This window comes from Pongo pygmaeus, chromosome 8 (assembly GCF_028885625.2).
Source record: "Pongo pygmaeus isolate AG05252 chromosome 8, NHGRI_mPonPyg2-v2.0_pri, whole genome shotgun sequence".
NCBI lineage: Eukaryota > Metazoa > Chordata > Mammalia > Primates > Hominidae > Pongo > Pongo pygmaeus.
The window spans coordinates 104,702,802-104,730,376 of NC_072381.2; the positions used below are offsets into that span (position 1 = coordinate 104,702,802).

Genomic DNA, 27,575 nt, shown 5'->3' on the forward strand with positions numbered 1-27,575 from the left:
GACAGGGTCCCATTCTGTTGCCCAGGCTGGAATGCAGTGGTGTAATCATGGCTCACTGCAGCCTCCACTTCTTGGGGTCAAGCAATCCTCCCACCTGTCTCCCAAGTACCTGGAACTACAGGTGCATGTCACCATGCCCGGCTAATTTTTGTATTTCTTTGTAGAGACGGGTTCTTGCCATGTTGCTCAGGCTGGTCTTGAACTCCTGAGCTCAAGTAATCTGCCCACCTTGGCCTCCCAAAGTGCTGGGATTACAGGCGTGCACCACCACGCCCGGTCAGTTCCCCACTTTCAAACTTCATTAGGATTGTCCTCTACCTCTGCAGAAACACTGGATTTTCAGAACAACTTCCCAATATGATTAATAATCTCTATACTCTTAACTATTCTAACCATATGACTTCAGTTCATTGAGGCAAATCATAATCTCTCATTCCAATCCATACAAAACCTTAATCAAGTTCATTACTTGCCTAATCATGGACCTGAGTCCCAAGACCTTCACCAGGGCCTTCCCTGCTTCCTGGTACATGTACAAATGTATGGGTGTGCAACCTTTATTGTCCTCTGCCGTTCTGCTTATCAGGGCATCTGGGTAACATGATATACAAAAGAAAAACCTACTGTACACAGCATGTGGGGAATAAATCAGATGACTCCAAGATGCGGTTTTCTCAATGCATGAACTACAGGCTACATCACAACACTGACCCAGGGGAACAATAATGGCCACTGGTTTAAACTGCACAATTCCCAACTGGACTAGTGCAAAAATCTGAGCTCTTCTTTTTCCCACCCACCCAATCAGACTTATCTTCTTCAAACAACACTTTTATTGGGTAACTCCTCTACTCCAACCTTCAGTTGGCTTCTTCTGCCCTGGCTGCCAGAATCAGCCTGCCTAACCTATCCAACATGTTCCCAGCTCTCATCAGGTAGGTCTCTTTACAAGCTAGACCTGCTTAGCTCTTGCCTCTGTCCCTGGACTCCTACCATTCAAGATGAATATCTTTCCTCTTGCCCCTCTTCCATATTTTGTGGTTCTCAAAACTGGCTATACTTTGGAAACACCTGGGGAGTATTTAAAAAATATGCCCATGGGGGAGAAGAAAAGGGAGTGAAAGAGAGGGGAGAAGGGTGGTGCCTCCAAGATTCTGATTTACCTGGCCTGGCATGGGGTCCACGGGGCCCAGCCATAGTATGTTTTTAAAAACTCCCCAGGTAATACTAACATCCAGCTGGAGCTGAGAACCACTGTCCCAGCCTCGCTCACACATTCTCTAAGGTTCAGCTCAAGTGCCATCTCCAGCACTCATAGGTCTCCCTCCCCTCTGAATTCCTACAACACTGAGAATCTGTTCCACTTCCTGGAACACACAGCCTATCTCGCTGTGTCTACTTCCAAATGTGTTCTTCCTCCATGTATCTCCAGTTACACATAGAATATATACCAGGAACCACTTAAATGATAGATGCTGAGATCAACAGTAGAAGTATTAAAGAATATTAGAACTGGCAGGGACTTTAGACAGCATCTACTAGTAGCTCCTGAACCCTTGGAGGGCCACAGACACCTTTTGAAAATCTGATAAAAGCTATGCACCTTCTCCTGAGAAATAAGTACACACAAAATTCTGCACATAATTTCAGGGGACTCAGAGGCCCCTTAAACAATTCCCTACGCAAGTGCTCCTCATGGGATCATAGACTCGCACTATGTGGTCTTTTTCTAACGTGTATGTGAGGCCAGAGGGCTAAATGACTTGCCTATGATCAAAAGTAGTGGCAGAGTTGGATCTAGAACCCTGGTGTCTTTATCATTCCATTAAATTCTTTCTACTTGGCATCTCCACTGACTGCTTCAAATGCAGTAGCTAAAATCTGATGATCTACTGGGCAAAACTGAACAAGTGAAAAAGCCGTGCTTTGTACATGGCCACATTATTTGCACTATCAGGTTCCTGAACTCGCGCTACTGAAACCCTTATTCATTGGCAGTTCAATAGACATAACACCTAATATTTTAAACAAACTGTATTCTCAACATCTTTTTACTTTCAGTTTCTAAAAAGAAAATACATCCTTACCCAAAACTTACCCGCTTCTCCTTGAGAGCTGGGCTGTCATCCCCAAGAGCAAGACGAGAAGCACAGCTCCGGAACTCCGCCAGGCCCAGGATTGGCAGATACTCATGATTTAGGCTATTGTCATTAGCAATCTTCTGCTCCACTTTCTTCACTACTGGCAAAACCCAGGGATGGCAGTCATCCGTGCGATACGCTGGAGAATGGAAAAGAGTTATACATAGAGGAGGTTCAGGCTGTGTCCAAGTTAAGAGTTTGTAACTGTGAATTAGGAGAATCCCACCACCTTCTGGTCAAAACAGAACAGTGAAGGAAATTGGAGAAAAGTTTGTTCACTTACTGAGTACCTAATTTGAGCCAAGTATTGGGCTAGGTGCTGGGCAAACATAAGGGCAGATGTGGTCCCCATCCTTGTGGAACTTACAGCTCTTAACTATGTGACCTCCAAAAAGTAGAATGCTGAAATAAAACTGGGACATCACAGAGCCTGGTCACATGAGAAAGTACATAGAAAAGCACTCTGCAAAGTAAAAAGCATCTTGCAAATGTCATGTCAATATCGCTAGTGCACTGAGGTCTCTAGGCCATTGGCCCAGCAGTCTTCTTCCTTCTGCATCTCCCCAAGAGACTTCCAGAAAAAGCCTAGGTGCTACTTCCACATGAACCTGGCACCTTTAACACAAACGTGGAGAAGGAGTGGAAGAAGGCCCACCACTCCTCTTGTCCTAGAAGAGCAGAAATAAGACGAATGATAAGCAAATGCCCTGACGATTTCAATGACAGGTGACACAATCACCCAAGACCCACTTAAACACATCTTTATCTTCTCTCTGTATTTTGACCTCAGCCAGTATTTACCCTTCTGACTTCATCCCACTTCATCTGCCTCACCCCTTCATTGATCTAAATTGATCTATTTCACAATATTTAATCTTGCTCTACAGTAAACCTCTAAGCATTTCCTCTTCCTCTGAAAGTATTTTTAAGTCACTCTGAGTTATCCAGCACCAATTTTTTTCCCTACACTATTCTATGATTATGTTAGGATTAGAGCTTTACAGGGCAGTTACTTTAGTTTTGCACCCACGCCAATAATCTCTCCAAGTAGGATTCCTGGCAGGGGTCATTTGCCTCTCTGTTTGAATGTTTAGGTCCTCAATAATCCTACACTTACGCAAGTGATTTTGAAATGGAAACAAAATTTTAGAGTGATACTGATTTTTATTTTCTTGATTTCTGCCCAACATTAATCCCTGACTTAAAAAAAAAAAATTACATTTTAGAGCTGTTGTTACTGTTTACTGAACAACACTTGTTGATTGTAGAAAATTGGGAAAAGCCCAGAAGGTAAAAAATAAACATTATAATTAACGTGTGATGGTGTTTTGAAATGTGAGAAGGAAATGAGATTTGATAGGGGTCAGGAGTAGAACGATATAGTTTGGCTGTGTGTCCCCACCCAAATCTCATGTTGAATTGTAATCCCCAGTGTTGATGGACCATGGGGGCGGATTTCTGCCTTGCTGTTCTTGTGACAGTGAGTGAGTTCTCACTACATCTGGTTGTTTAAAAGTGTGTAGCACCTCCCACTTTGCTCTCTCTCCTGCTCTGCCATGTGAAGGTGCTTGCTTGCCCTTCACTCCTCCTCCATGATTGTAAGTTTCCTGAGGCCTCCCAACCGTGTTTCTTATACAGCCTGTGGAACCATGAGTCCATTAAACCAATTACCCAGTCTCAGGTAGTTCTTTATAGCAATGTGAGAACTAACATAACATATAATCCCAGTACTCAGAGACAAGGAGTATGAAAATTTTGGTGTACAACCTTCTAAGCTTTATTTTTGATGGGCATATTCTTTTATAAAATATGGATCATACTGTATGTAGAATTTTCAACATGCCTTTTTCCATTTAAATATATATTATGAATTTTTCCTCCTCATTAACTATTCTTCTAATAGGTGACATGTTTGCATGTCTCCATCCCATTCTTATCCTCTATCTACCTAGTTCTCAAATCCCTCCCTCCATAAATAACAACTATTAGTTTCTTACATATCCTTCCTGCATTTCCCTATGCCTACACAAGCAAACACAGCTTCTTACATATGCCCTTTTAAACAAAAGGTAGCATACGGCATACTATACACTGTTTTGTGTTCCTTGCTTTTTCCACTTGAAAATCATTTTACATTTGCGCATAGAGAGTGTCTTGTTCTTTTTTACAGCTGCTTAGCTGATGAATGTACCATATTTTACTTTGCCAGTCTCTTGTTGGACATTTGAGTTGTTTACAATCTTTGGCTATTAAAACAATACTTCAGTGAACGACCCTGTACATACGTCATCTCACACGTATGCAAATATATCTGTAAGACGCCGGGCGGAAAACAAAAGAGTGGGCTAAGAAGTATGTGTTTTTGTAGTTTTGACAAATACTTCCAAATTGTCCAAATTGATACAGGAATTATATCAATTTACATTCCCACCAGCACTGTTTAAGAGTGTTTGCTTCCACACAGCCTTACGCACTGAGTGAATTTTTGCCAATATAATATGTCAAATAGTTTTAATTTGCATTTATCTTATTATGAATGCAATTGGGTATTTTTCATACATATGAGCCATTTACAACATCATTTTAGTGGATAAATAATATTTGTTTTTATATATAATTTATTAACTGTGTTGCTTTAAATTATTTGCTATTATAAACATTGTGATAAATGTTCATATATTTATGCATATTCGTGAGTGTTTTCTTAGGAAAAATATCTAAATGTTAATTTATTAGGTCACAGGATATACAGCAAAAAGACTTTATAAGATCATTTTGAATGTCTTCTAACAGCTAACTCTACCCTCCAGGAATGTGTCATCTGCAAATCTGAAAAACATTTCAAGCTAGTAATAGAAATGTGGACAGGGCTACAGACTGACAGAGCCACTGACCAAATGCCTCTGGGTAGGTGAATCAAACAATACTCTCACACCACTCATAGTCTACCCTCCGGCTCTGGTGAATCTAACTCACAATATTTTTTTCTTTTTTTGAGGCAGGGTCTCACTCTGTTGCCTAGGTGAGAGTGCAGTGGCACGAACACAGCTCACTGCAGCTTCAACCCCCTGGGCTCAAGCAATTCTCTTGCCTCAGCTTCCCATGTAGCTGAGACCAAAGTCATTCACCACCAGGATCAGCTAATTTTTTTATTTTTTATTTTTCATAGAAACAGGGCCTTACTTTGTTGCCCAGGCTGGTCTCAAACTCCTGGGCTCAAGCAAACCTCCCGCCTTGGACTTCCAAAGTGCTGGGATTACAGGAGTGAGCCACCATGCCTGGCCCAATTCACAATACTCTCATACCATTCATAGTATACCCCTTAGTCCACCAAACTTCTCAACAACTTCAAAAAGCTTCCTTCGCCAGCTGGGATTTGGTCTGGTTTCTCTAAAGATGTACCAAAATAACTACTTCCAAGTAAGAGTTGTCCCTAAAGCACATCAACCTATCTATGATCACAATGCTACCATTGTTCAAAATATTCTTGAAACTTCTCTTGAAATTGTTTTTAGAGGCAACATCTCATTATTTTGAATATCCTCAATAGTGCCAAATCTTAGTCCTTTGAAAGCCAATTATTTTTCGGGAATAGCATTTGCATCATCTCCATTGAAAAGAGTGGGTGAATAAGCTGGGTAAAACTCACGGAGAACAATTATTTTAAAAAATGATCTCTTGTGTGGGTCCTACACGCCTTGATAGCCAGTCTAAAAGGGGTTTCTAGAATCTTGGAACAAAAAAAGCATATTTGAACTACCTACAAAGGATACTATGTAGATGCAAAAAAATTTGGGCTGTTTATAGAAAAACCAGTTCTGTTATGTTTCAGTTCTGTGTCTGGGTGTTATATCTATTCTACAACATTATTAGGCTATGTGTTTATATTTATGATAATGTCATTCATAAATAATGTGCTATGAATAAATAAAATATGAAAGAGAAAGAAAAGACTGGAATACTGCTGTTCTTACCACTACCGAATACTCTGTGAAACTCTAAAATTCCAATACTACTACTTGGGTTGGGGATGGTTGGAGAGGCATTGTGTCTGTACTGTGACTAAAAAAAAATTGGCCAATTTACAACTCCCCTTCCTTCTCCATTGCCCAGTTTTTCCCAGGTTGAGTTCTAGATTTGTTCCCAATGCCTCTCCTAACTGCCCTAGTGAAGCAGAACCAGATTCCTCTTGGGTGACTGGAGCAGTGAGGTCAGGCATTAACAACAACCACTATTCCTGCTCTCCCCAAGAATTTTTATTCCTATTTGTTGGACCCTTGAGTTTCTCATTCACACTTTCATTCACTCGCTCACATAACAAATACCTACTAAGTCTCACCATGAGCCAGGCACTGGCTAGTAGAAGCTACAGAGATTGATAAAATAAGATCCCATCTGCCCTCCAAGAAACACAGAGCATAGATAGAGCCTTTAATTCTAATTTGAGGAATCAGAGAAGATTTTACAGATAATGAAGAATGAAAGATGAATAAGAGTTTAAAAGGTAAACAAGGGAAGAAGGGCATGCCAGAGGGCACACCTGTGCAAGACCTCAGAGGCCTGGGGAGCATGAGGTCTTTGAGGATCTGCATTTTCATGACTCTGACGTGGAATCCATTAAGGATTAGTGGGGAGTGGCTAAAAGAATCCTGGAGTCTCTTTTAGGGAACTTCAGTTTCAATGGGTAACCACTGCAAACATTTAAGCAAGAGAATGACATGAGCAGCTGCACATTTTAACGGGATCATTTGAGTGACACCACAGAAAATAAACCGGAGAGAAGGACAGAGACAGTAGCTAAGAAGGGTGAGTTACTAGTAGTAGAAGCAGTAGAAAGCTACTGCAATATTCCAGAAGCGAAATAATGAGGCCTTGAATTCACACAATGGCAGCAGGGATGAAGAAAAGCGGTGCTACTGGAAATAGATTCGAGGTAGAAAAGACAGAACCTATTGACCAAATAAAAAGACAGGGGATTGGGGAAAGGGCTGCTGTTGACCCCAAGGTCTCCCTCAAGTCTGGATAATGAGTGGGTGGTGGTGGTGGGGTCGACCAAGATCTAGAACACAAGGGGAAGATAAAAGAAAAGATCAAGGGGAAGGTGGAAACGATAAGCTGTGCTTTGAACATGCTGGATTTGAGGGAGTTGTAGGATGTGTCCACTGTAGGCCTGACATTCAGAGATGAGGTCTGGGGCATGGAGAAAGACATTGACGGAACCTGAGGGCAGAGAAATAACACGGATTTACTAAATACTTTGTACATACAAGGTACTGCACTAAATACATTTCTTTACTCTCATTTAATTCGTATAGCAACCCACAAAATAGATATTGTGATGTCTATTTTAAGGATCTGGCTGCTGCAGCCAGAAAAGTCAAATCATTTGCCTAGGATCACAGAGATAACAAGAGCTAGGCTGTCATACTATTAAGTTCATGGATCCACGTGCTTTTTTAAAAGCAAGAGATGTCTAGAGAAAGCCTGAAGCAAGCAGGTCCCTGGGACCATGTCAGGGGCCTTTTTATCAGCATGCTCCCCAGCTCCATGCCCCACTGCTCTTCTTCCTGGACATAAACCCTTTTAGGGGAGTCACACAGTCTACAGGTGGGCCCAGCAGTCTTGCTTTGCAGAAGGAAAGGAAGAAAGAACACAGATTTAAATGGTCAAACCATCACCCTCATCTTCCTCCTAAGATCGCCACTTCCCTCACCTATCCCCACTCAAGAGCCTAATTAGGATACTGGGGAGAAGGCCGGGGTACTCAGAAACATCTGATAAAGCATATCTTTCCAAATATTTTATTTGAAGATGCTAGGAAACCATGTTGAAAATAAGAAATATTAAAGCTAGCAGAGTTTATCTGGGCCAAAAGAAAGCTAGGCTCACATGAAAAAATGGACTGGAGTCTTTGAAGAAACTTCTTGCTACAGGTTGCACCAGGTTGGATCCATTTCCATGTCCTTAAAACTACTTCAGTCTGAAGCTTTGAGAAGCACTAAAATGATCAACTTAGAAAGCACTGTGCTTAGCAGTGGAAAACGTGATACTCTCCTCTGTTTACCTATAAGGAAATTATTTAAATCATCACAGCAAGAAGAAAAACTGAGGAAACTAGTTGCAAGTAGGAACTGTCTGAGATTACAGTTGCAGTTTATTCTAAATGTGTCCAAAATCACTGGAACATTAACTAGATAACCTCCATTAGGTTTTATCTTAACTTGGGGGAAAAAAAGTATCTTCCCTAAGGTCAATGATTAATTACATCTTCTTCACAAGGGGTATACTTGGGGATGTGTATAAATAAGACTAGGACATACAACGGCTGGAAGGAGACCTTTTATTCAACTCTAATTAGATCCTTATCCAAACACCTGCTATCCACAAAAAGACGGGCCACAGTGATGATAAAAAATAACATTTATATATAACACTTTTCATTTACATATCACATTTCACACATAATTATTCATTTAATCCTCAGACAACTGATGAGGCCAGTAAAATTATTATCCTACGTTACAGTCATAGAATGTGCTAGTGAATTGTGGAGTAGACCTTTAGTACAGTAGAATCTTTTTTTTTTATTTTTTTATTTGTTTTGAGACAGAGTCTCGCTCTGTTGCCCAGGCTGGAGTGCAGTGGTGCGATCTCGGCTCACTGCAAGCTCCACCTCCCAGGTTCACGCCATTCTCCTGCCTCAGCCTCCCGAGTAGCTGGGACTACAGGCGCCTGCCACTACACCCGGCTAATTTTTTTGTATTTTTAGTAGAGACGGGGTTTCACCGTGTTAGCCAGGATGGTCTCAATCTCCTGACCTCATGATCCGCCTGCCTTGGCCTCCCAAAGTGCTGGGATTACAGGCGTGAGCCACCGTGCCTGGCCCAGTAGACTCTTAAGAGTAGAATTTGGGAGAGAGGTCATTCAGTCTTGGCTCCTCATTTAACAGATGAGCCCCAGGGATGTTAAATAACCCTTCCAAGTCACATGGCTGGACCACAGTGCTGGGCCTGTACCTAGGTCTCCTGGCTCTTCCCACTACAGTGTACTGGCTACCACCTGGAGGTACCTGAAATAGAGGTGTGGGCAGAGACTCTGAGGCCTGAGAGACCTGGCCTGGATTCCCAGCTCTACCACCCAGTGGTCAAATGACCTGGGGCAAATTGCTTCACCTCTCCAGTCTTCAGCTTCCTTGCCTCTAAACAGTAATAGTAATAAACCACCCTCCAGAGTTGTGAGCATTAAATGAGATTACATTCATAAATAATTTGCTCATGGTAAGGAGTTGGAGTTCCTGGAAAACATGACAAAGGCACCATCACAGCTGAGGTGGCCGTCTGAGTCAATGACTCCAATCCTGAGTCCATCGCTTCTGGCCTGTGCTGTTGGGGTGCTTTTTCTCTGCATGAGCAGTTTATTTGTGAACCAATGTCATAAATTAGTTCATTTTGCAGTTCTTGAACTGAAAATTTTTATTCAATATCTTTTATGAGAATCACTCAAAGAAATGCCAAAACAACAACAGTAATACCTAACACTTACATAAATCCTACTTATGTGCCAGATACAGCTATAAACACTTTAAATGTACTTAATCCTCACAGAAACCCTGTAAGATAGTTCAAAGATAAACTGAATTAATAAAATAAATCTGATGTGGTTTTTTGCTGTTTTTTTTTTCTTTCTTGAGATGGAGTCTCACTCTGTCACCCAGGCTGGAGTACAATGGCGTGATCTTGGCTCACTGCAACCGCCACCTCCCAGGTTCAAGCGATTCTCCTGCTTCAGCCTCCCGAGTAGCTGTGACTACCAGTGTGCACCACCACGTCTGGCTAATTTTTGTATTTTTAGTAAAGATGGGGTTTCACCATGTTAGCCAGGCTGGTCTCGAACTCCTGACCTCAGGTGATCCACCTGCCTTGACCTCCCAAAGTGCTGGGATTACAGGCGTGAGCCACCATGGCAGGCAAAATCTGACGTTTTAAAAAGATGTATTTAGATTGACAGTAATACTAATTCTTTGTATATATCTGGCTGCAAAGAAACGCTTGGAGGTTTTGGACTGGATTTAAATTAAGAGACCAAATGGTGTCCATTCAAATTCAATTTGAGGCAGTCTTTCAATATTTCTCCCACTCTGTTGCCTGCTAAAAACATCATTTTCCCTCAATGGGCCAAACTATGCAGTACTGCCTTATTTTAAAAGCTTTATGAAGAAAAATTTCAAACCTATACAAAAGCTGAGAGAATAATACAACGTATGCCCATGTACCCATCACCCAGCTTCAACAAATTACCAGCTTCAACAAACCATCACTTTTCGATGGATTTTTCCTTACCCCTCCCCATACTCCTTAGTGAAGACTTTTTTTTTTTTTTTTTTTTGAGACAGAGTCTCGCTCCGTCGCCCAGGCTGGAGTACAATGGCACGATCTCGGCTCACTGCAACCTCCGTCTCCCGGGTTTAAGCAATTCTCCTGCCTCAGCCTCCCGAGTACCTGGGACTACAGGCGCCCAACACCACGCCCGGCTAATTTTTTGTATTTTTAGTGGAGATGGGATTTCACCGTGTTAGTCAGGATGGTCTCATCTCCTGACCTCGTGATCCGCCCGTCTCGGCCTCCCAAAGTGCTGGGATTACAGGCCTGAGCCACCGCGCCCAGCCGACTTTTTTTTTTTTTTAACAAACGCTATGCACAGACAAAACGTTATCTATGAGAAACCTGATTCTGAGCGTCCTTCATGTCACACTCTGCTACAAAATGATTCCACCTTCTCTTTCCACAATGTCTAGTCCTTTTATTCTAAGTCTATTCCCTAGCATAAGACTTTATCCCACCCATTTTCATCTCTCTGGCTGGTCTTTGCACGTGGCAAAACCCAAATGGAGAAAGTGTCTGTGGGGCTTCAAACATCCAAATGATAGTGAGAAGAATAACAAATTCACCAGAGAGGGTTAGGGGTAAAAAATTTGAGAGGCACTCCAATATAAATCTTCTTTTCAGATGGGGAAACTGAGGCCCACGATCTGAGTTGTCCAAGGTACAGATGAGAATCACTTGAATCAAGAAATGAAGATAGGATGTGTGGAAAGTAAGCGTCTACCAACCATACTTCTCTCCACTCCTTTCCACCATCTCTACCCATTTCTACCACATCTGTGACGGCCAGAACCATCTCCCCAGACCCCCCGGGGGCAGCATTAACCTGTCTCAAAGCACTGTGTAACACCAGCAGATTTTTAAATCCTTAAGGGCAAAATCAAGCCTCAGTCTCCCCCCACAAAGCTTAATAAGGTGGCTGATTGATACTCGGTGGTCACTCAAATATTTACCGACCCACAACAGAGCTTTCTAGCGTTAAAAGTTCTCCTTTACCCATTTCCTAGCAACTAGAACCTTAAGCCTATCAGGCTTCCTATTTTTCTCCCTCTCTCTACAAGCTCCGGCAGCCTCATTTCTTAGGAGGATGTAGTATAAAGAAGGCAGAATGGGGAATCAAAAAGACTGAGTTTGTGTCTTGGCTGCTACACCTGGTTTGTGCGGCCTCGGACACATCGCCCCTTTCCAGGGACTCCACACCCGCATCTGTAAAATGGGCAGGTTTTAGGAAGCCTTCGTGGATCCAGCCTCCTCTCTGGCGCCGCCCTCTCCAGGCAGCGCCACACTGGGCCTCGGCTTCTCCCACAGTCTCCACGACCTGGGTTGGGTCCGCTCCACTCCCCGAGCTGCTCACACTCCAGAGCACTACATCCTTACCTCCCACTCCCAGGTTGACCTTGCGGGGGTCCGGATCCTCCCTGAAGTCGGCAGTGAGCTTGAAGACCAGGACAGGCTGGGCCTGCGGAACCTCGGCAAAGACTGACGGAGGTGCCATATCGAGAGAGTAGGAAATCAAGAGGTTTCACCCCTCGCCCGGAGCTGGCCCGTCAGGTCTGCACGTTGCGACTGGAGGAGACTCTCACCTTCACCTAGCCGGCGGGGGCGGGCCCGCGGCCTCCAATGGTCGAGCCGCGTCCAGAGCTTGGCAACGCGATTAACCAATCGTCAGCTTCTGACGACAAGGAGACAGGGGAGAAGGAACGCTATCAGCCAATCCAAGAAAACAATCTGATCGGCGGCCGAGAATGATGCAACCAATGCAATTTACTCCGGCTGAGGCGTGGGCGGAGACTACGGTTGATTGGTAGAGCGTGCTCCTATCGCAGAGGCTGTTATTCCTTGGGTCTCCCGGCTGAGGGGAGGAGCCGAGCGAGCGGCGGGTGTCGCTGAGAGGCCACCTTTCGACCTTCGAGGGCTAGGAGGCTACGGGGAGGTGGCCGGAGGGAGTTCCCGAACACAGGTCTTCCTGTTCCCGCCGAGCAGGTGTTGGCGCTGCCAGGCCCGGCCTGGCGCGCCCGGGCTGGCAGCCAAATACCCAGCGTCTGTGCTCGGGACGCGAGTGTTCGGCCAGAACGTGCAGCTCCAGAGCCCGCGCGGGCGACCTTGACCACCTTTGTCGGCTGTTTCCCCCTGAGGGAAGTATACCTGTGCTGCCAGTCTTGGTCTCTGGCAGGGAAGGTCCTTCCAACAGGGAGGGGTGCCAACGAATTCCTTTTTGCCGCTCTTCTATTAATAGTTTGAGATTTTCCTCCCCGATTCCTTGCAGAGAGGGCCTGGTCCTCAAGGACCTCGGGATCTGGGCTCGGCGTCTCTTCCCAGCTTCCTCCCGCGCGCACCGGACCAGATCTTGCTGTCGTCAGCTGGCTGGTACCCAAAGTTCCTCTTCGTCAGGCTGTTCCTTCCCCGTTAGAGTCCTTCCTCCCCAGGAGCCCTCTCCATCTGTTGACCTTCAAGACCCAGAGCGAATGCCACTTCATCCATGAAGCCTTCCCTTAACCCTTATTCTGGCCAAAATGTCTCTTTCCTGTGCTTCTGTACTTTAACAATTTTAGAAAATGCCTTTGTGGTTAAGAACCTGTCCCCGGGACCGGACTATCTAGGTTTAGATTCTGGCTGCCGCTTACGAATTTGGGCAGGTTTAGTCAAGTTATTTTAACCTCTCTGTGGAAGTTCCTGCTCTGTGGAAATAATAGTATTTTCCTCAGAGTTGGTGTGGGGAGTTGGTGAGTTAATACATATACGAAGTGGTTAGTTGCTTATAAGAAGGACTCTCTAAATGTCAGCTATTGTTAACATTGCATATGTGCCACCCTTCGTAGATGGTAAACTGCTTTTTTTTTTTTTTTTTTTTTTTTTTTTACTTTTATTTTAGGTTCGGGACACATGCACAGGTTTGTTTTATAGGTACATTGCTTGTCATGTGGGTTTGGTGTACAAATTATTTTGTCACCCAGATAGTAAGCATAGTACTTCACAGGTATTTTTTCTGATCCTCTCCCTCCTCCCACCCTCTAGCCTCAAGTAGGTCCCAGTGTCTGTTGTTCTTTTCTTTGTGTCCATGTGTTCTCAATGTTTAGCTCTCACTTACAAGTCAGAACATGCAGTATTTGGTTTTCTTTTCCGCCTTAGTTCACTTAGGATAAAGGCCTCCAGCTCCATCCATGTTGCTACAAAGGACATGATCTCTTTCTTTTTTATGGCTGCATAGTAGTCCATGGTGTATATGTACCGTATTTTCTTCAGTCTACTGGTGATGGGCATTTAGGATGATGCCATGTCTTTACGATTGTGAATAGTGCTGCAGTGAACATACATGTACATGTATCTTTATGGTAGAATGATTTATATTCTTTTGGGTCTAGACCCAATACTGGGATTGTTGGGTGGAATGGTAATTCTGTTTTAAGCTCTTTGAGAAATCGCCACACTGCTTTCCGCAGTTACTGAACTAATTTACGTTCCCACCAGCATTGTATAAGCATTCCCTTTTCTCCACAACCTTACCAGAAACCAGCATCTGTTATTTCTTGACTTTTATTAATAGCCATTCTGACTGGTGTGAGATGATATCTCATTGTAGTTTTGATTTGGATTTCTCTAGTGATTAGTGATGTTGAGTATTTTATATGCTTGTTGGCCATGTAGCTTCTTTTGGCTAGGGACCTGTAAGTCTCCCTAGGTTTCTTGCACTTACTAAGCCTTCAACAAATAGTAGAAGAGTCAATTCTCTTGGTGTTTCAGAAGAAAACAATATCACAGCTCCTCTCCACTGGATAATACTATAAATCTTAAAATGAATTTTCATTCAGAGTAATAAACACAAGCCAAAGAACTTTGTGTAACATCTGTCAACTTTTTGTGTTATCTATTTCTTTTCCGAAACATTGCCTCTGGTTTTAAAGGTAACTGCCCACAGTGTTTCACTAATAACATTTTAAGCATTACAAGTTCAACACTGAAAGTCAAATGACAACAAACTTTCAGTGCTTCCAAAAGCAGGGGCAGAGGGCAACTGCTGAGGGGGGCATTGTATAGCCTAACCTTCCCAGAATTTGATTTAAAAGTATGATCTTCACAGCGTTGGCCAGCAATGTCATGGTCATTCCCTACGTCATTCCCTGGGAGAAAAACAACCCTAGGTTACCTAAACACTGTTGGCGAAGACCAAATATTTACTAACATCCTAAGCAGCCCCATAATCAAGCCAATGCTGATAGGGACAAAGAAGGTGCCATGTGCAGTTTTTCTCCATGTCCCCACAATATCCGCTCTGAATTTTAAAAGGCAATTACTGGGGGAGAAGGAAGCCTATATATTATGTAGGATCCAAGTCTCAAACTGCTTTCCTAGGTAGTGTGAGGTTCTTGGAGATTAAGTGCAGTACCTTTCTGTCTTGAGCCCTGTAGTCTGCCCCTCTAGTTTAATGCCAGTCTTGAAATAAACAGAATGCTTTCCAAGTCATCGCTAATTTGAACACTTTGGCTTAGAATTGACTCAACACTGCCTCCTTGCTGAATGGATAATTCAAGCAAAAAACTCAAGAGCTGGATGCTGCCCAGACAGGTAGGCAGCCAGGTAAAGTGAGTGTCCAGGGAAAGAGCAGTAAGGGTCAGAAGAGAAAGAGGCTGGTGTTCTCACTGCCTCCTGCCTTCTTTATGACTGTCTGTTCAGGAGTCCTCCTAGCATCTCCCTTCTGCCTTCCCCTGCTCCTGTCCCTGAAACCTTTTCTTCAAAAGAAGTGGAAAAGAGGAACTGGGAACCCATATAGCAACAGCATCACCTGGAATGAATTCCTTTAGAACATACTGTCTTGGAAATCTGAAGCCTGCAGGGCTGGACAGGCAAGAAGAGCAGTGAGCACTGCATGAACCTGTAAGCAAATCTGCATGTGGATGGTTTTTTGGGTTTTTTTCAGACAGAGTCTTACTCTGTGGCCTAGGCTGGAGTGCAGTGGCACGATCTCGGCTCACTGCAACCTCTGCCTCCTGGGCTCAGGTGATTGTCCCACCTCAACCTCTCAAGTAGCTGGGACCACAGGTGTGCACCAACATGCGCAGCTAATTTTTGTAGAGATGGGGTTTCGCCGTGTTGGCCAAGCTGGTCTCGAACTCCTGGGCTAAGCAATCGGCCTCCCAAAGTGTTGAGATTACAGGCGTGAGCCACTGCACCAGGCCACACATGCTTATTTTACTCAGTCTTGCTCCTGAATACCCAGAAGTTCTAAACTTAGGAAAAAGTCAAGGGAGGGATGAGTTTATCATTCTTTGGAGTCGTTATATTTGGGTGAGTGCTGGCACTATGGGTAGGATATTATTTAGAAGCTGAGTTGTGTGCTGAGCAAATATTTCTTTAAAAACCAAAGCCGTATGAGGAGATCTGTTATAGAGTCACAGTGTGGCTAAATAGTGTGCGATAAGATAAGCATAGGGCTCCTGAGGTGGTGCTGTTCTCCCACTGTAATGAGTTTACTCTTCTTCCTAAGGAAAGTGATCCTTTATCAACCTCTCCTCTCAAATTCACTGGCTTGTTTCCTGAGTGTGCCTTCATGGAACCATGTCTCCTTCTCTTCCCTCAGTTCTCTCCTTCCCTCCCTTGTGTATGACTCCTCCCATAATCCGCACACATGGATTGAACCAAGTGAGGATATTTTTCTGTTTCCTACCTCATAGAAGGGCATAGAGTGGACAGGGTCTAAGGTTAGTTCCTGAACTGAGTACCCACATGTGCAGAACTTTATTTAAAGCTGCTGAAATCTTTGTATAACAGATAGATCAATAGGACTGAAAACTACTGATGGTTTTACCTACTTGTTGAACGTGATTAAGTTCCATGGCACCATTTAGAAATTGTGCTGTGTAGTTTTCGTATGTTGCTTAAGAAACAGTTTAGCATAATGGTTAAAAGCATGGCCTCTGGAACTAGATTGCCTCTGTATGCCTCAGTTTCCTCCTCTGGGAATAATAATAGTTCTACCTCATGGGGTTGCTATGAGGATTAAATGATTTAATTTAATTAAATGATTTCATACAAAACTCTGAATTGTACTTGACACTTAGTACTCAAGTATTAACTGGGACTGTCATCATTACAGATGTTGTTTACAAGCACTTGCCTTTGAGATTTGTTTAGCTTTTTTATTAAATTATGAGCGGCATAGTAGAACAGTACGTAGGCTGGGGACTGGAGTCAAATTCTAGCTTTACCTCTTATAGTTTTGAAACTTTGAGTAAATTACTTGATGTCTCTGAGTTTTACTATTCTTATATGTAAATAACTTTTAAAAAGAATTTTGCTTAGTGTTGATATACACACATTTAACACAGTTATAGAAATTATTGTTTTTACTATTGTCAAAGATATTAGGAAATTAGTCCCTGGGTTGCTGTAGGGTGCTAATGGTTAGGCAAACTCTCTTTGAAGTCTGCCTGATCTGACCCCTTGCAGGCATGTACTCTGAAATATTTTTCAAATGGAAAAGAAAACAGAGAACACAATTTTCAAAATATCTAGAGCCCTCCAAGAAGTCTTTGTAGAGATCTATAAAATCTCAAGGCAATTTAAAGGTAATAAGACAACTTTATTAATAATTAATTAAAATGTAAATGTTAATGATAGCCCTTTGTATAGCTATATTATCTTTTTCTGAAGAATAGAAAAATGTTTTAGAAACACTATTCTCTCGACATCCTGGGGCAGCAGCCTTCTCCAAAGAAACACAGAGAAGGAAATGGATTGCCTTAGCAAAAAAACAAATGAAGACACTCCAAATAACAGAAGAATGGGAAGGCTACAGACCTTGAAGTCAGAAGAAAATTTCCTCTCCTTGCCCTGTTTCTCCTTAAATGGATCACCAGTACAGTCTCTTACTTCTAGAGCCATGTTAATTAACCTTTCTTCTCCAAAGTTGTAATGTCCTTCTTTTGGTTGCGTCGTGTCCCAAAATCCTACTCTTTGGTACAAGATGAAGGTATATGAAGAGATAATGAAGGAAACAAATTCAATGTGTTTGCCAAGAACATAGTCTTTTAAATAACTCTTAAAGGGTTCGTTTAAAACAATGTAATAAATTGTGGTAATCTAGTACACAAAGCTAGTAGGAACCTCGTGTATTAATAATATTTCAACATTCAGCAGTAGAGGGCAGCACTGTCTTTCTTTTGCAAAATGTTGGGTACTCTTGAGGAGGAAAATAAAGGCAAAGCTCCTGACCCCTGTGTCTGGGTTTACTTTTACCATTAAAAAAAAAAACAAAAAATTGGAGTATTTTTATTATGGTTTAGGTGATTATGTATAAAGAATGTCAGAGCCTGGATTGCCTGGAAGTGGTACACCAGGTAATGCAAAAAACACGGAAGGTTTGAGGTCCCCCACTCAGGATATGGGTTCTGTCTAGTAAAGATAAACAGTAGCTTGACCCTGGGTAATCAGATAGGGTTATTGTATGAACAGACCTAATGCTCCTGCACGTTCTGGATAGAAGTCAATCTACTGAAATAGCAGGATGTGGTTTTAAAAAATGTGTGTAACTCATATAGTCTTAGCCCTGATAAGTGCTTCTAAATTCTTATTCACTGCCTTTATTCTGCTGTGTGTTAGTGTTGCTCTCTGTCATACATGGGTCAGGTCAGAACTATCTCAAATACAGTATGTGTATTATGACTTTAAGGAGTGGTGTCAGATAAGATGGGTAAGGAATGTCTTTCATGGGACTGCAGTTGGCTAAATGGCTGTGTGTAAGTAGTGAAATTGAAGCCTTGTATGCTCGTCGTCATTCTATCACAGTATGACTTGAGTTTCCCTAACCAGTAAATAGCAAGAAAAAATGATCTGTTATTTTTTACTAAAAGTTACTTGATGCTCTTTAGCAGGCTGACAGAATAATTCTAATTTTAGCAAATACAAAACCATGGTAATTCTAGCACATTTGGATTCTGTTTAACCCTGAAAACTCTTTTGGCAGCAAATCTTCAATGCCAATTTAGATAAATCCCACTAGGAATAAGCACTGAAAGACGTTGAGTCTAGTTCCCAGCTCTGCCATGTGAAGTTGGGCAAATTACAATCTCTGAGCTTTTATTTCATCTGTTAAATGGAGATAATACCTCCTAGATTTATTAAAAGGGTCAATTTAGAAAATATGTATTAAAATGGTTTGAAAGCCATTTAAGTACCTAATGAATATTTCTATCACTGTAGCCCAAAAAGATTCCTGCCTAGAAGACTTTATGTCTCTTCTCCTCATTTGGTATCATTCTATTGCCTGAGATTGTTAATTAACTTTTATGCATACTCAATATTTTCTCCCAACTTGGTTGCTAGTTCCTTGAGAGCTGAAACCATCAATTGCACTTCTTGGTATCCTCCACAACAAGGTATCTAGGTACTCAAATATTTGTTGGTTGATTACAAACATAAACCACAAGACATAATTAACTCTTTTTAAAATTGTGGTAAAAAAACATGTATTTACCATCTTAACCATTTTTAAGTATACTGTATATTCGTGTTTACTATATGCACATTGTTGTGCAACACATCTCTAGGACTTTTTCATCCAGAATTTTTTTTTTTTTTTTTTTTTTTTTTGAGACAGAGTCTTGCTGTGTCACCCAAGCTGGAGTTCAGTGGCACAATCTTGGCTCACTGCAACCGCTGCCTCCCAGGTTCAAGTGATTCTCCTGCCTCAGCCTCCCGAGTAGCTGGGATTACATGTGCCTGCCACCATGCCTGGCAAATTTTTGTATTTTTAGTAGAAATAGTGTTTTACCATGTTGGCCAGGACTGGCCTAGAACTCCAGACCTCAAGTGATCCACCCGCCTCAGCATCCCAAAGTGGTGGGATTACAGGCGTGAGCAACTGTGCCTGGCCTAGCCATTTTCTATAAACCTGAAAATAGATGCCAGAAAAGAAGGTGCCGCTATAGAATGCTTTCATGAGTGATTTATGTCTAACATACAATTAAACATTTATGAGAAGGAAATTATCAGGTTAAAATATAAACTCACTTGCCAATTATTTGATTTTCAGGATATCTGACTTTTGTTAATTACTGAAAATAAAGTATTATTTCTAATCACTGTTGGTATCACAATAGCATTTTTATTTGGCCGGTATGTGTGAGGCCTGGAGTATGAAGGGAAACTGTCCTAGAAAAGGACCTTGCATTGGCTGTAGAGAGTTCTGGAACTCTCAGGATGGCAAGATTGTATTTAACTCTTTTAAAAACAATGCACCTTTTCAAGCACAGATTTTCATCTGATGTGACTGTCAATTATGTCAAATTTGTTTGATATATTAAAAAATTGGTTTTCTCCTTTGCACAAAATAAATTCTAGATGGATATAAGATTTAAATATTTTAAACAATACAGGGAAAATAATATTTTTGAAACATAGTATTAGAGTAGAATAGACTTTCCTAATCATGGCACAATCTCAGAAGCTAGAAAGAAAATAATTGACTTTGCATGGCTATAGACACCATAAATAAATATGTGATAACATGGAAGAATATTTGCAACATGCTTATTAGTCACATCTATTATATACTCAGAGCTTCATTGTATTGGTGGAAAAATGAGGATATAAAGAAATTCAGAAAAGAATAAATACAAATAACCAGTAAACATGTCCAAAATCATCCTCATTATAAAATTGAAACCATCCTAATTTATCAATGTTTATCCGTTAGACTGACAAACATTTTAAATGTTCAAAAAATAGTGTTGAGGGGAAAGAGCACTGAGGGGAGACTTAATCAATAAAGCCTTTTCTTAGAGTGCATTTTGGTAATAACAGTCAAAATTAAAATGCACATAATACCATTTGACCAAGCAATTTCTCCTCTAGGAATCTATCCTAAAGAAATTTATACAAGTTTTCAAAGATAGGTATGTAGATATGTAGGCATACAGTTATGCATTGTAGCTTTGCTTTAATAGAAAAAGAGTAAACACATGTATTATTTTTGTAGCCTAAAAAAAATCACGTTTTTATTGGAAATAAAAATGACAGGTTTGAAGCAGGACAGTGGCCATGGAAGTCGGAATCCACTAAGGCGTGTGTAACAACTCACCTGCTGAGTCAACAAAAATAAATAAAAATTTTTTAAAAACAGGCTTGAGAGACACTTCACAGGAATAGAAAATTTAGATAGTTTCTAACAATGATAATGAAGTAGAACAGACAGGAAAAAGTAATTCTCCAAAGCAAAGTATGTATGTGTGTAGTAACTTAAAACTTCAGATACTGTGAGAAACTATTTTTAAATGAAGAACAATGTGGTGTGCTACAGTTTAGACTTGATCTGGAAATCTGGGGAGCTACTGATGCTCCTTAGTTAATAAAATAGTGATTTTTTAAAATATGAATCCCCATTATCCGTAGCAAACTAACGCAGGAACAGGAAACCAAATACCGCATGTTCTCATAAGTGGGGCTGAATGATGAAGAACACATGGATACATGAAGGGGAATAACACACACTGGGGCCTGTCAGGGGTGGGAGGAGGAGGGAGGGAGGGCATCAGAAAGAATAGCTAATGGATGCTTGGCTGAATAGCTAGGTGACGGGATGATCTATGCAGCAAACCACCATGGCACACATTTACCTATGTAACAAACCTGCACATCCTGCACATGTACTCCTGAACTTAAGAGTTGAAGAAAAAAAATGAATCCCACAATTCTGTATCCAAAGACCTAGAACAGCTCCTGACATGGAACAGACAATAAATATTGGCTGAAGGATTGAGTGAAGATATTTGCACCCAAGTTTTTATAAGAATAGATGTAAAATTGCCTAATGATTATTACTTGTTCTGCAACAAGTGTTTAATAGATACTAGTTCACTACTTATACGTGTCTAACACATCACAAAAGTTTATTTATTTAAAAGAATTTATATAGTGCTTATCATATGTTGGGTACTGTTCTAAGTTCTTTACAAACACTAACTCATTCAAGTTGTGTAAGTGAAGTAGGTGGTCTAATTATTCCATTTAACAGATGAGGCAATTGAGGCAAAGAGCAATTAAGTAACTTGCCCATGATGGTACAGCTAGACAATGGTGGGGATATGAACACAGTCTGCCTCCAGGGTCACTTCTCCATGGTGCCATATTGCATTCCACATGGTAAAAACTTACTAAATGTAAGAATGAATAAAGTGTTACTGTTTTTGAAATTATATTATGCTTTTGCCCCAGAAACCTCAGAATATTTTACATCAAATCATGCCTAAAAATCATTCCCACAACTTCCCTTTGAGGTAGAGCATATTTCTAAAATCATGTTTTAGTGTATTACTGGTTTAATAGTTGTGTTTAAAAAGAACATGGGAGGTCATTGTTCCTATGATAAAATCACTGTATTTGTTTTTTGACATCATATTCATTTCCATGACAACACTTCCAAGTTCCAAACACAGAAATATCTTGCTCTAGAAATGGAAGAGGCATAGGGCCTACAGAGAATTACATAACAATGTCAAAATTGTTTAAAGGGGTAAGGTTGTTTGTGTGTGTTTTAATCTTTTGCATAACTAAAGCAATGAGTCTCCAACTTTTTCAATCAGGAATCATCTTTTTTTTATATCTAAGCTTTGTAGGTTTTTTTTTTAAGATGGAGTCTCTGTTGCCAGGCTGGAGTGCAGTGGCATGATCATAGCTTATCACAGCCTCAAACTCCTGGGCAAAAGCAATCCTTCCACCTCAGCCTCCCAAGTAGCTGGGATTATAAGCACAACCCACCCTGCTGGCTAGTTTTCATTTTTTGTTTTTTTTGTTTGTTTGTTTCTTTCTTTTTGTTTTTGAGATGGAGTTTTGCTCTTGTTACCCAGGCTAGAGTGCAATGGCACGATCTCGGCTCACCGCAATCTCTGCCTCCTGGGTTTAGGTGATTCTCCCGCCTCAGCCTCCCAAGTAGCTGGGATCACAGGCATGCACCACCACACCCGGCTAATTTTGTATTTTTAGTAGAGACGGGGTTTCTCCGTGTTGGTCAGGCTCGTCTCGAACTCCCAACCTCAGGTGATCTGCCCACCTCAGCCTCCCAAAGTGCTGGGATTACAGGCCTGAGCCACCGCACCCAGCCAGTTTTCATTTTAACCTTAGTTTAACGCCATTCCATAAAAATACCAGTGTTTCTTTTTTTCATGATTCATTCATTCATTCCATAAATATTTATGGACCATCTACTATGCGCCAGCATTGCACTAGGTGCTAAGAATAACATGATGAACAAAAAGACAAAATCCCTTTCTTCACAGATTGAAATCTAATGGGGAAATAGATAATAAGAGTATTGGCCAAATGAAATACTAAGATTACTAAACTGTAGCCATATCTGAGTGCTACATATCTTAGTAATCTGAGATTACTAAATTACAGCCATGGTAAGTGCCACATATCTTCTTGGAAAAAGTCCATGAAAGCATAAAATAGAGGGAATTAATCTAGTTGAGGCCAGTTCTTTCCCCCTCAGAATCTTCCACCCGGCATGGATAGCATTCCACTTCTAATTCCTACCCCAGCTATACCTCTTAGACCTTACAGTTTGCACATACGACAAAGTTCTGGAGTCCATGTTGGCAGCCAATGTTTTCAAGAGAAAATGGCCCATTAAAAATAATATTTTTAATTTATTGTCTTGTCATTTTATTATTGCTTCTAGCTTTTTTCCCAAAAGACAAAAACATCACTTTAAAAATCTAATTTGCATTCATAAGATATAAGTACTTTTATCTTTGTGTTTCTGTTGGGAAATGTGAAGAATAAGACATTTCCTGTAAGAATAACATAGATCTTTATCAAGTTAAAGGAAGACACAAATATCAAGAGAAGGTAGAACCAGAAACATCTATTTGTGTTTGTTATTCTACATAGGACAAGAATCTCTAAAGGTGAAAAGGAAAACATACTGGCACTGCCCAAAGAGGACAGCTCTGTCATTGGTGGTATGTGGACATCACCGAGTGACATGCAGCATCTCCTTCATGTGTGATGGGCATGGGGGCCAGAGCTAGGCTGCAAAGTCTCCTCTGGAAGACCATTGTGTCAAAAGAGCAGGTGATGGGCATAGACAGGTCATGCTCAGAGCTGGGGCCTCTGGTTCCCCCAAGGGAGGAATGGGCTGTGAGTGAGGCATGGAAAGCAGTGTGATGAGAACTAAAGGATGCATGAGCTCCATCAGGATCCCCCAGAAGGGAAGGTTATATATAGTCAGAGGCAAGAAACAATATTGGAAAAGTTCCAGAATTATAGATGGTGTGACAACCAACAGCTTAGAATGCTTTTAATGTCACATTCAGGACATGCCCCTGTTTAAGGCAAGGGACCCTAAGATGAAGGACACCCTTGCTTAGCTCATGTAGAGGAAGGGCCTCTTTGTCTCCCACCCTTCCCCACCCTGTATTTCCTTCTCCTTTCACTTCTTTGTTATGGCAAGTATTTATCATTTCGATGACACATAGTTTCTTCTAGGGAATTTCCTTCTCCCTTGTATTGAGCTGACTTTTATCTAGGTGCTCTAATCAAAGATTGGTCCTCAGACCAGCAGTATAGTGCCACCCAGGTGCTTGTTAGAAATGCAAAATCTCAGGCCCCACCCTGGGCCTACTAAATCAGGATCTGCATTTTAAGATGATCCTCAGATTTTTCCCAAGCACAATAAATTAAGAAGCATCATTTTACCCCCATGAGCTTCCTGGACTGTAAAATGGACAAGGCCGTTCCTGACCCACCCTGCTCACACCTTTGAAGGGAAGAAGCTCTGAGATTTAAAAAAAAAAAATTATTATTATTATTATTATTAGTTTTTGGCTGGGCGAGGTGGCTCATGCCTGTAATCCCAGCACTTTGGGAGGCTGAGATGGGCGGATCACAAGGTCAAGAGATCGAGACCATCCTGGCCAACATGGTGAAACCCCATCTCTACTAAAAATACAAAAATTAGCTGGGCATGGTGGCACACACCTGTAGTCCCAGCTACTCGGGAGGCTGAGGCAGGAGAATCACTTGAACCTGGGAGGCAGAGGTTGCAGTGAGCCGAGATTGCACCACTGTACTCCAGCCTGGTGACAGAGTGAGACTCCGTCTCAAAAAAAAAAAAAAAAAATTAAAAAAAGAAAGCATTTTCAAAAGATAAAAGTGCAATAGAATTATTAAATATAAAATTTATTTGCACCTGGACAACTTGACTTATTCAAACTTTTTTAGAGTAAACAATTAAAGATTAATCAATGACTATTTGTTTCCGTAATTGGTTATGTTAAATATTGTCTTGAAATGTTCTAGAGTTCTGTTTTATTTTGTTTAGATCAATGATTCTCAATCCTTGCTACACTTCAGAATTTTCTAAATTTTTCTGAAAATCCAAAGCCTGAGCCCTATTCCCAAAAGATTCTGATTCAGTGGAAGTGAATCTAACATACTGCCAGAGTTGAAAACCATTGATAGAGATGAGTCCTGAGATGAGGAGAGTTAGATCCATTGTGTAATAAGCAAACATAGAAATGCTAAGGGGCTAAAAATTGCTTGAAAAATATGGCTTGAGCTTTGCCACTGACCCTGCAAGGCTACCTCCAGGAATCTGTCCTGCTAAAATATGTGTACAAGGATGTATATGCCTGAAGGCTTGTGGCAACATTGTTTGTAATAACAAACATAATGGAAACAGTTTTAATGTCCACCAATTAGTGAGTGATTACATAAGTAGGGCACATCCATATGACGCAATACTGCACTGTTAAAATTAATGAGGCAGACCTATATGTACTGCTGTGGAAACATCTCCAAGATATATACTATTAAGTAAAACAAAACACACAACAATACATGTGTGTTTAAATACAAAACTCATTTATGTAAAAGCTATGGGCATATATACAGGCACATATACATAAACGTCTAGAAAGATTACTGAAGGTCATGTACCAAATTGTTGACAGTGGTTACATCTGGGAATAGGAATGGAAGGGAAAGGGACATTTTGCTGTGTAAACCTCTAAACATTTTACAACAAAAACATATTCATGCACTACTTGCATAACTATTCAAAACATATTCCAGGGCGGTCAGCTGTCATACCATCTATAATCCTGGATAATAGACTATTTAAACTATTATTTTAATATTACAATTTTGAGTGAGTAATTCTATAATAGATAATATAGTGGTTGACAAAAAAACAAAGCAAATCTAAATATAAACTCAAAACAAAAGCTCCTAGGACACGCAGGGCTTTTGTTATGGAGCCTGTCACTTCTTGACCCTGAGATGGCTGGAACTGTGTTTCCCTGACTTCTCTGGATACCCTCCCTATCCAACGTTATGCTTGGCATTGACTCTAACAGCCTCTCTGCTTCCTTGGAAAACTCACCTAGGCAAGCACTGTACTTCCAGAAGAATCTTGATGTTAGTACTTTGTAAATCCTTCCTCGGCCCAGCCCTAAAAATCACTGGAGACAGACAGCCATCTACAACTCAGCCTCGCTGAAAGTTAGGTTGCCTCCATTTCAGGCAAGTGAGAAAAGTACACTGATTAAGCTGTAGGAGAAGGGATCTGCATCCTGTCTAGGGAGAAATCCTCGAAGTCTGCTGTGATAGCTCTTCCTCTTTGAAATGGTGATTAAGCATTGGAAGTGCATAATGAGAGAAACTACTTATAAATCTGTGCCTCTCAGCTCCAGGCCACTTCTTTTTCTGTAGGAGAAAATCAAGGATTTTGCCCTAATGGCATTGGAACAAAGTCAGGGCTGAGGCAGGCCGACAGAGAGGGAGGCTTCCAGCCCACGGCAGCCCTGCTGACAGCTCGTTAGGAACTGTCCCTCTCTAGCTCCTGTTTCATTTCTTCAAGTTACAAAGCCTGACAGAGTTTGATGGGAAAACCAAGGCGGTAATGTCCCCCGTGGCAGCCGAGGCCCTGCTCATCCATCTTTGTTTGACAGATACAGAGAGCAGATGTCACCTACAAAACATTTCACTCACCTGAACCAAGTGTGCCGGGATGGCCCTGTCGCCCTCAAAGGACCCAACAGGAAGAATCCAGACCAAGGCTCATCTACCATAATTGAGATTTCTCACAAAAGAAAATCATTTTTAACAAGACAGTTCCTGCAAACCAAATGCTCATTCATGTTCTCCTCAGAAAAGTACATATAATGCCTAATAATTCAAAGAAAGTTATACTTTGATTTACAAACATCTCTTCCAGGCTACATCCTCCAGCTGGTCTTTGAGGGCTGGCGACCATTTAAGATCTGAGAAGTCAGTCTGAGGTTCCACGCAGAGGGCCTGGGACCCTGATTTTGCTGGATTTTCAGGAAAGGGAGTGTAATGAAACAAAAATGCCTCTCCACTCCAGGCAGCAGAGGCTGGGATGCATTGGTATCTCAAAGTCTCCTCAACTCAGCCTCTGTCAGTGGTTCTCCAATCTTACAATCTTAACATACCTCAGAAAAATCTGTGAAGCAGACTTTTAAAATGATGTTTAAAAACATGTTTTTTTGTTTTTTTGAGGTGGAGTCTCGCTCTGTTGCCTAGGCTGGAGTGCAGGGGTGCGATCTCGGCTCACCGCAAGCTCTGCCTCCCAGGTTCACGCCATTCTCCTGCCTCAGCCTCCCAAGTAGCTGGGACTACAGGCGCCTGCCACCATGCCTGGCTAATTTTTTGTATTTTTTAGTGGAGACGGGGTTTCACCATGTTAGCGAGGATGGTCTCGATCTCCTGACCTCGTGATCCGCTCACCTTGGCCTCCCAAAGTGCTGGGATTACAGGCGTTAGCCACTGCGCCCAGCCTAAAAAGATGTTTAAAATACAGATCCTGATTCAGAAGATCTGGAGCAGCGCCAAGGAATAGGCATTTTTAACAAACTCTCTAGGTGAGTCTGGCTGCAGGTAATCCTGGGGCCCCTTTGAGAAGCAATGCCACTATCTGCAGCTGCCTAGGGCAGCACCTCCAGCCAGGGTTCCTAATAGCACCCTCAAGAAGCACCTCTTGGGGACAGCTCCCCTTCCAACTGGCTGCCAAGCCCAGACTTGGTTCTCAGCAGCT

At 41.6% G+C, this 27,575-nt stretch overlaps 1 protein-coding gene and 1 long non-coding RNA gene across 2 annotated transcripts in view; one reads left to right on the forward strand and one right to left on the reverse strand.

Moving 5' to 3' along the window:
• The window catches only part of GOT1 (glutamic-oxaloacetic transaminase 1), a 36,189-nt gene extending 21,179 nt beyond the window's left edge, over window positions 1–15,010 (reverse strand). Inside the window, exons 1-2 of the mRNA XM_054503726.2 lie at window positions 11,900–15,010; window positions 2,099–2,280 (exon numbers count right to left, since the gene is read on the reverse strand). Of these exons, the coding sequence (XP_054359701.1) occupies window positions 2,099–2,280; window positions 11,900–12,017 (300 nt within the window). The 5' untranslated portion in view covers window positions 12,018–15,010. The remainder of the gene's footprint in view (window positions 1–2,098; window positions 2,281–11,899) is intronic.
• The window catches only part of LOC129045247 (uncharacterized), a 30,849-nt gene continuing 15,663 nt past the window's right edge, over window positions 12,390–27,575 (forward strand). The window contains exon 1 of the long non-coding RNA XR_008504920.2: window positions 12,390–15,394. This is a non-coding gene — a long non-coding RNA (uncharacterized LOC129045247). The remainder of the gene's footprint in view (window positions 15,395–27,575) is intronic.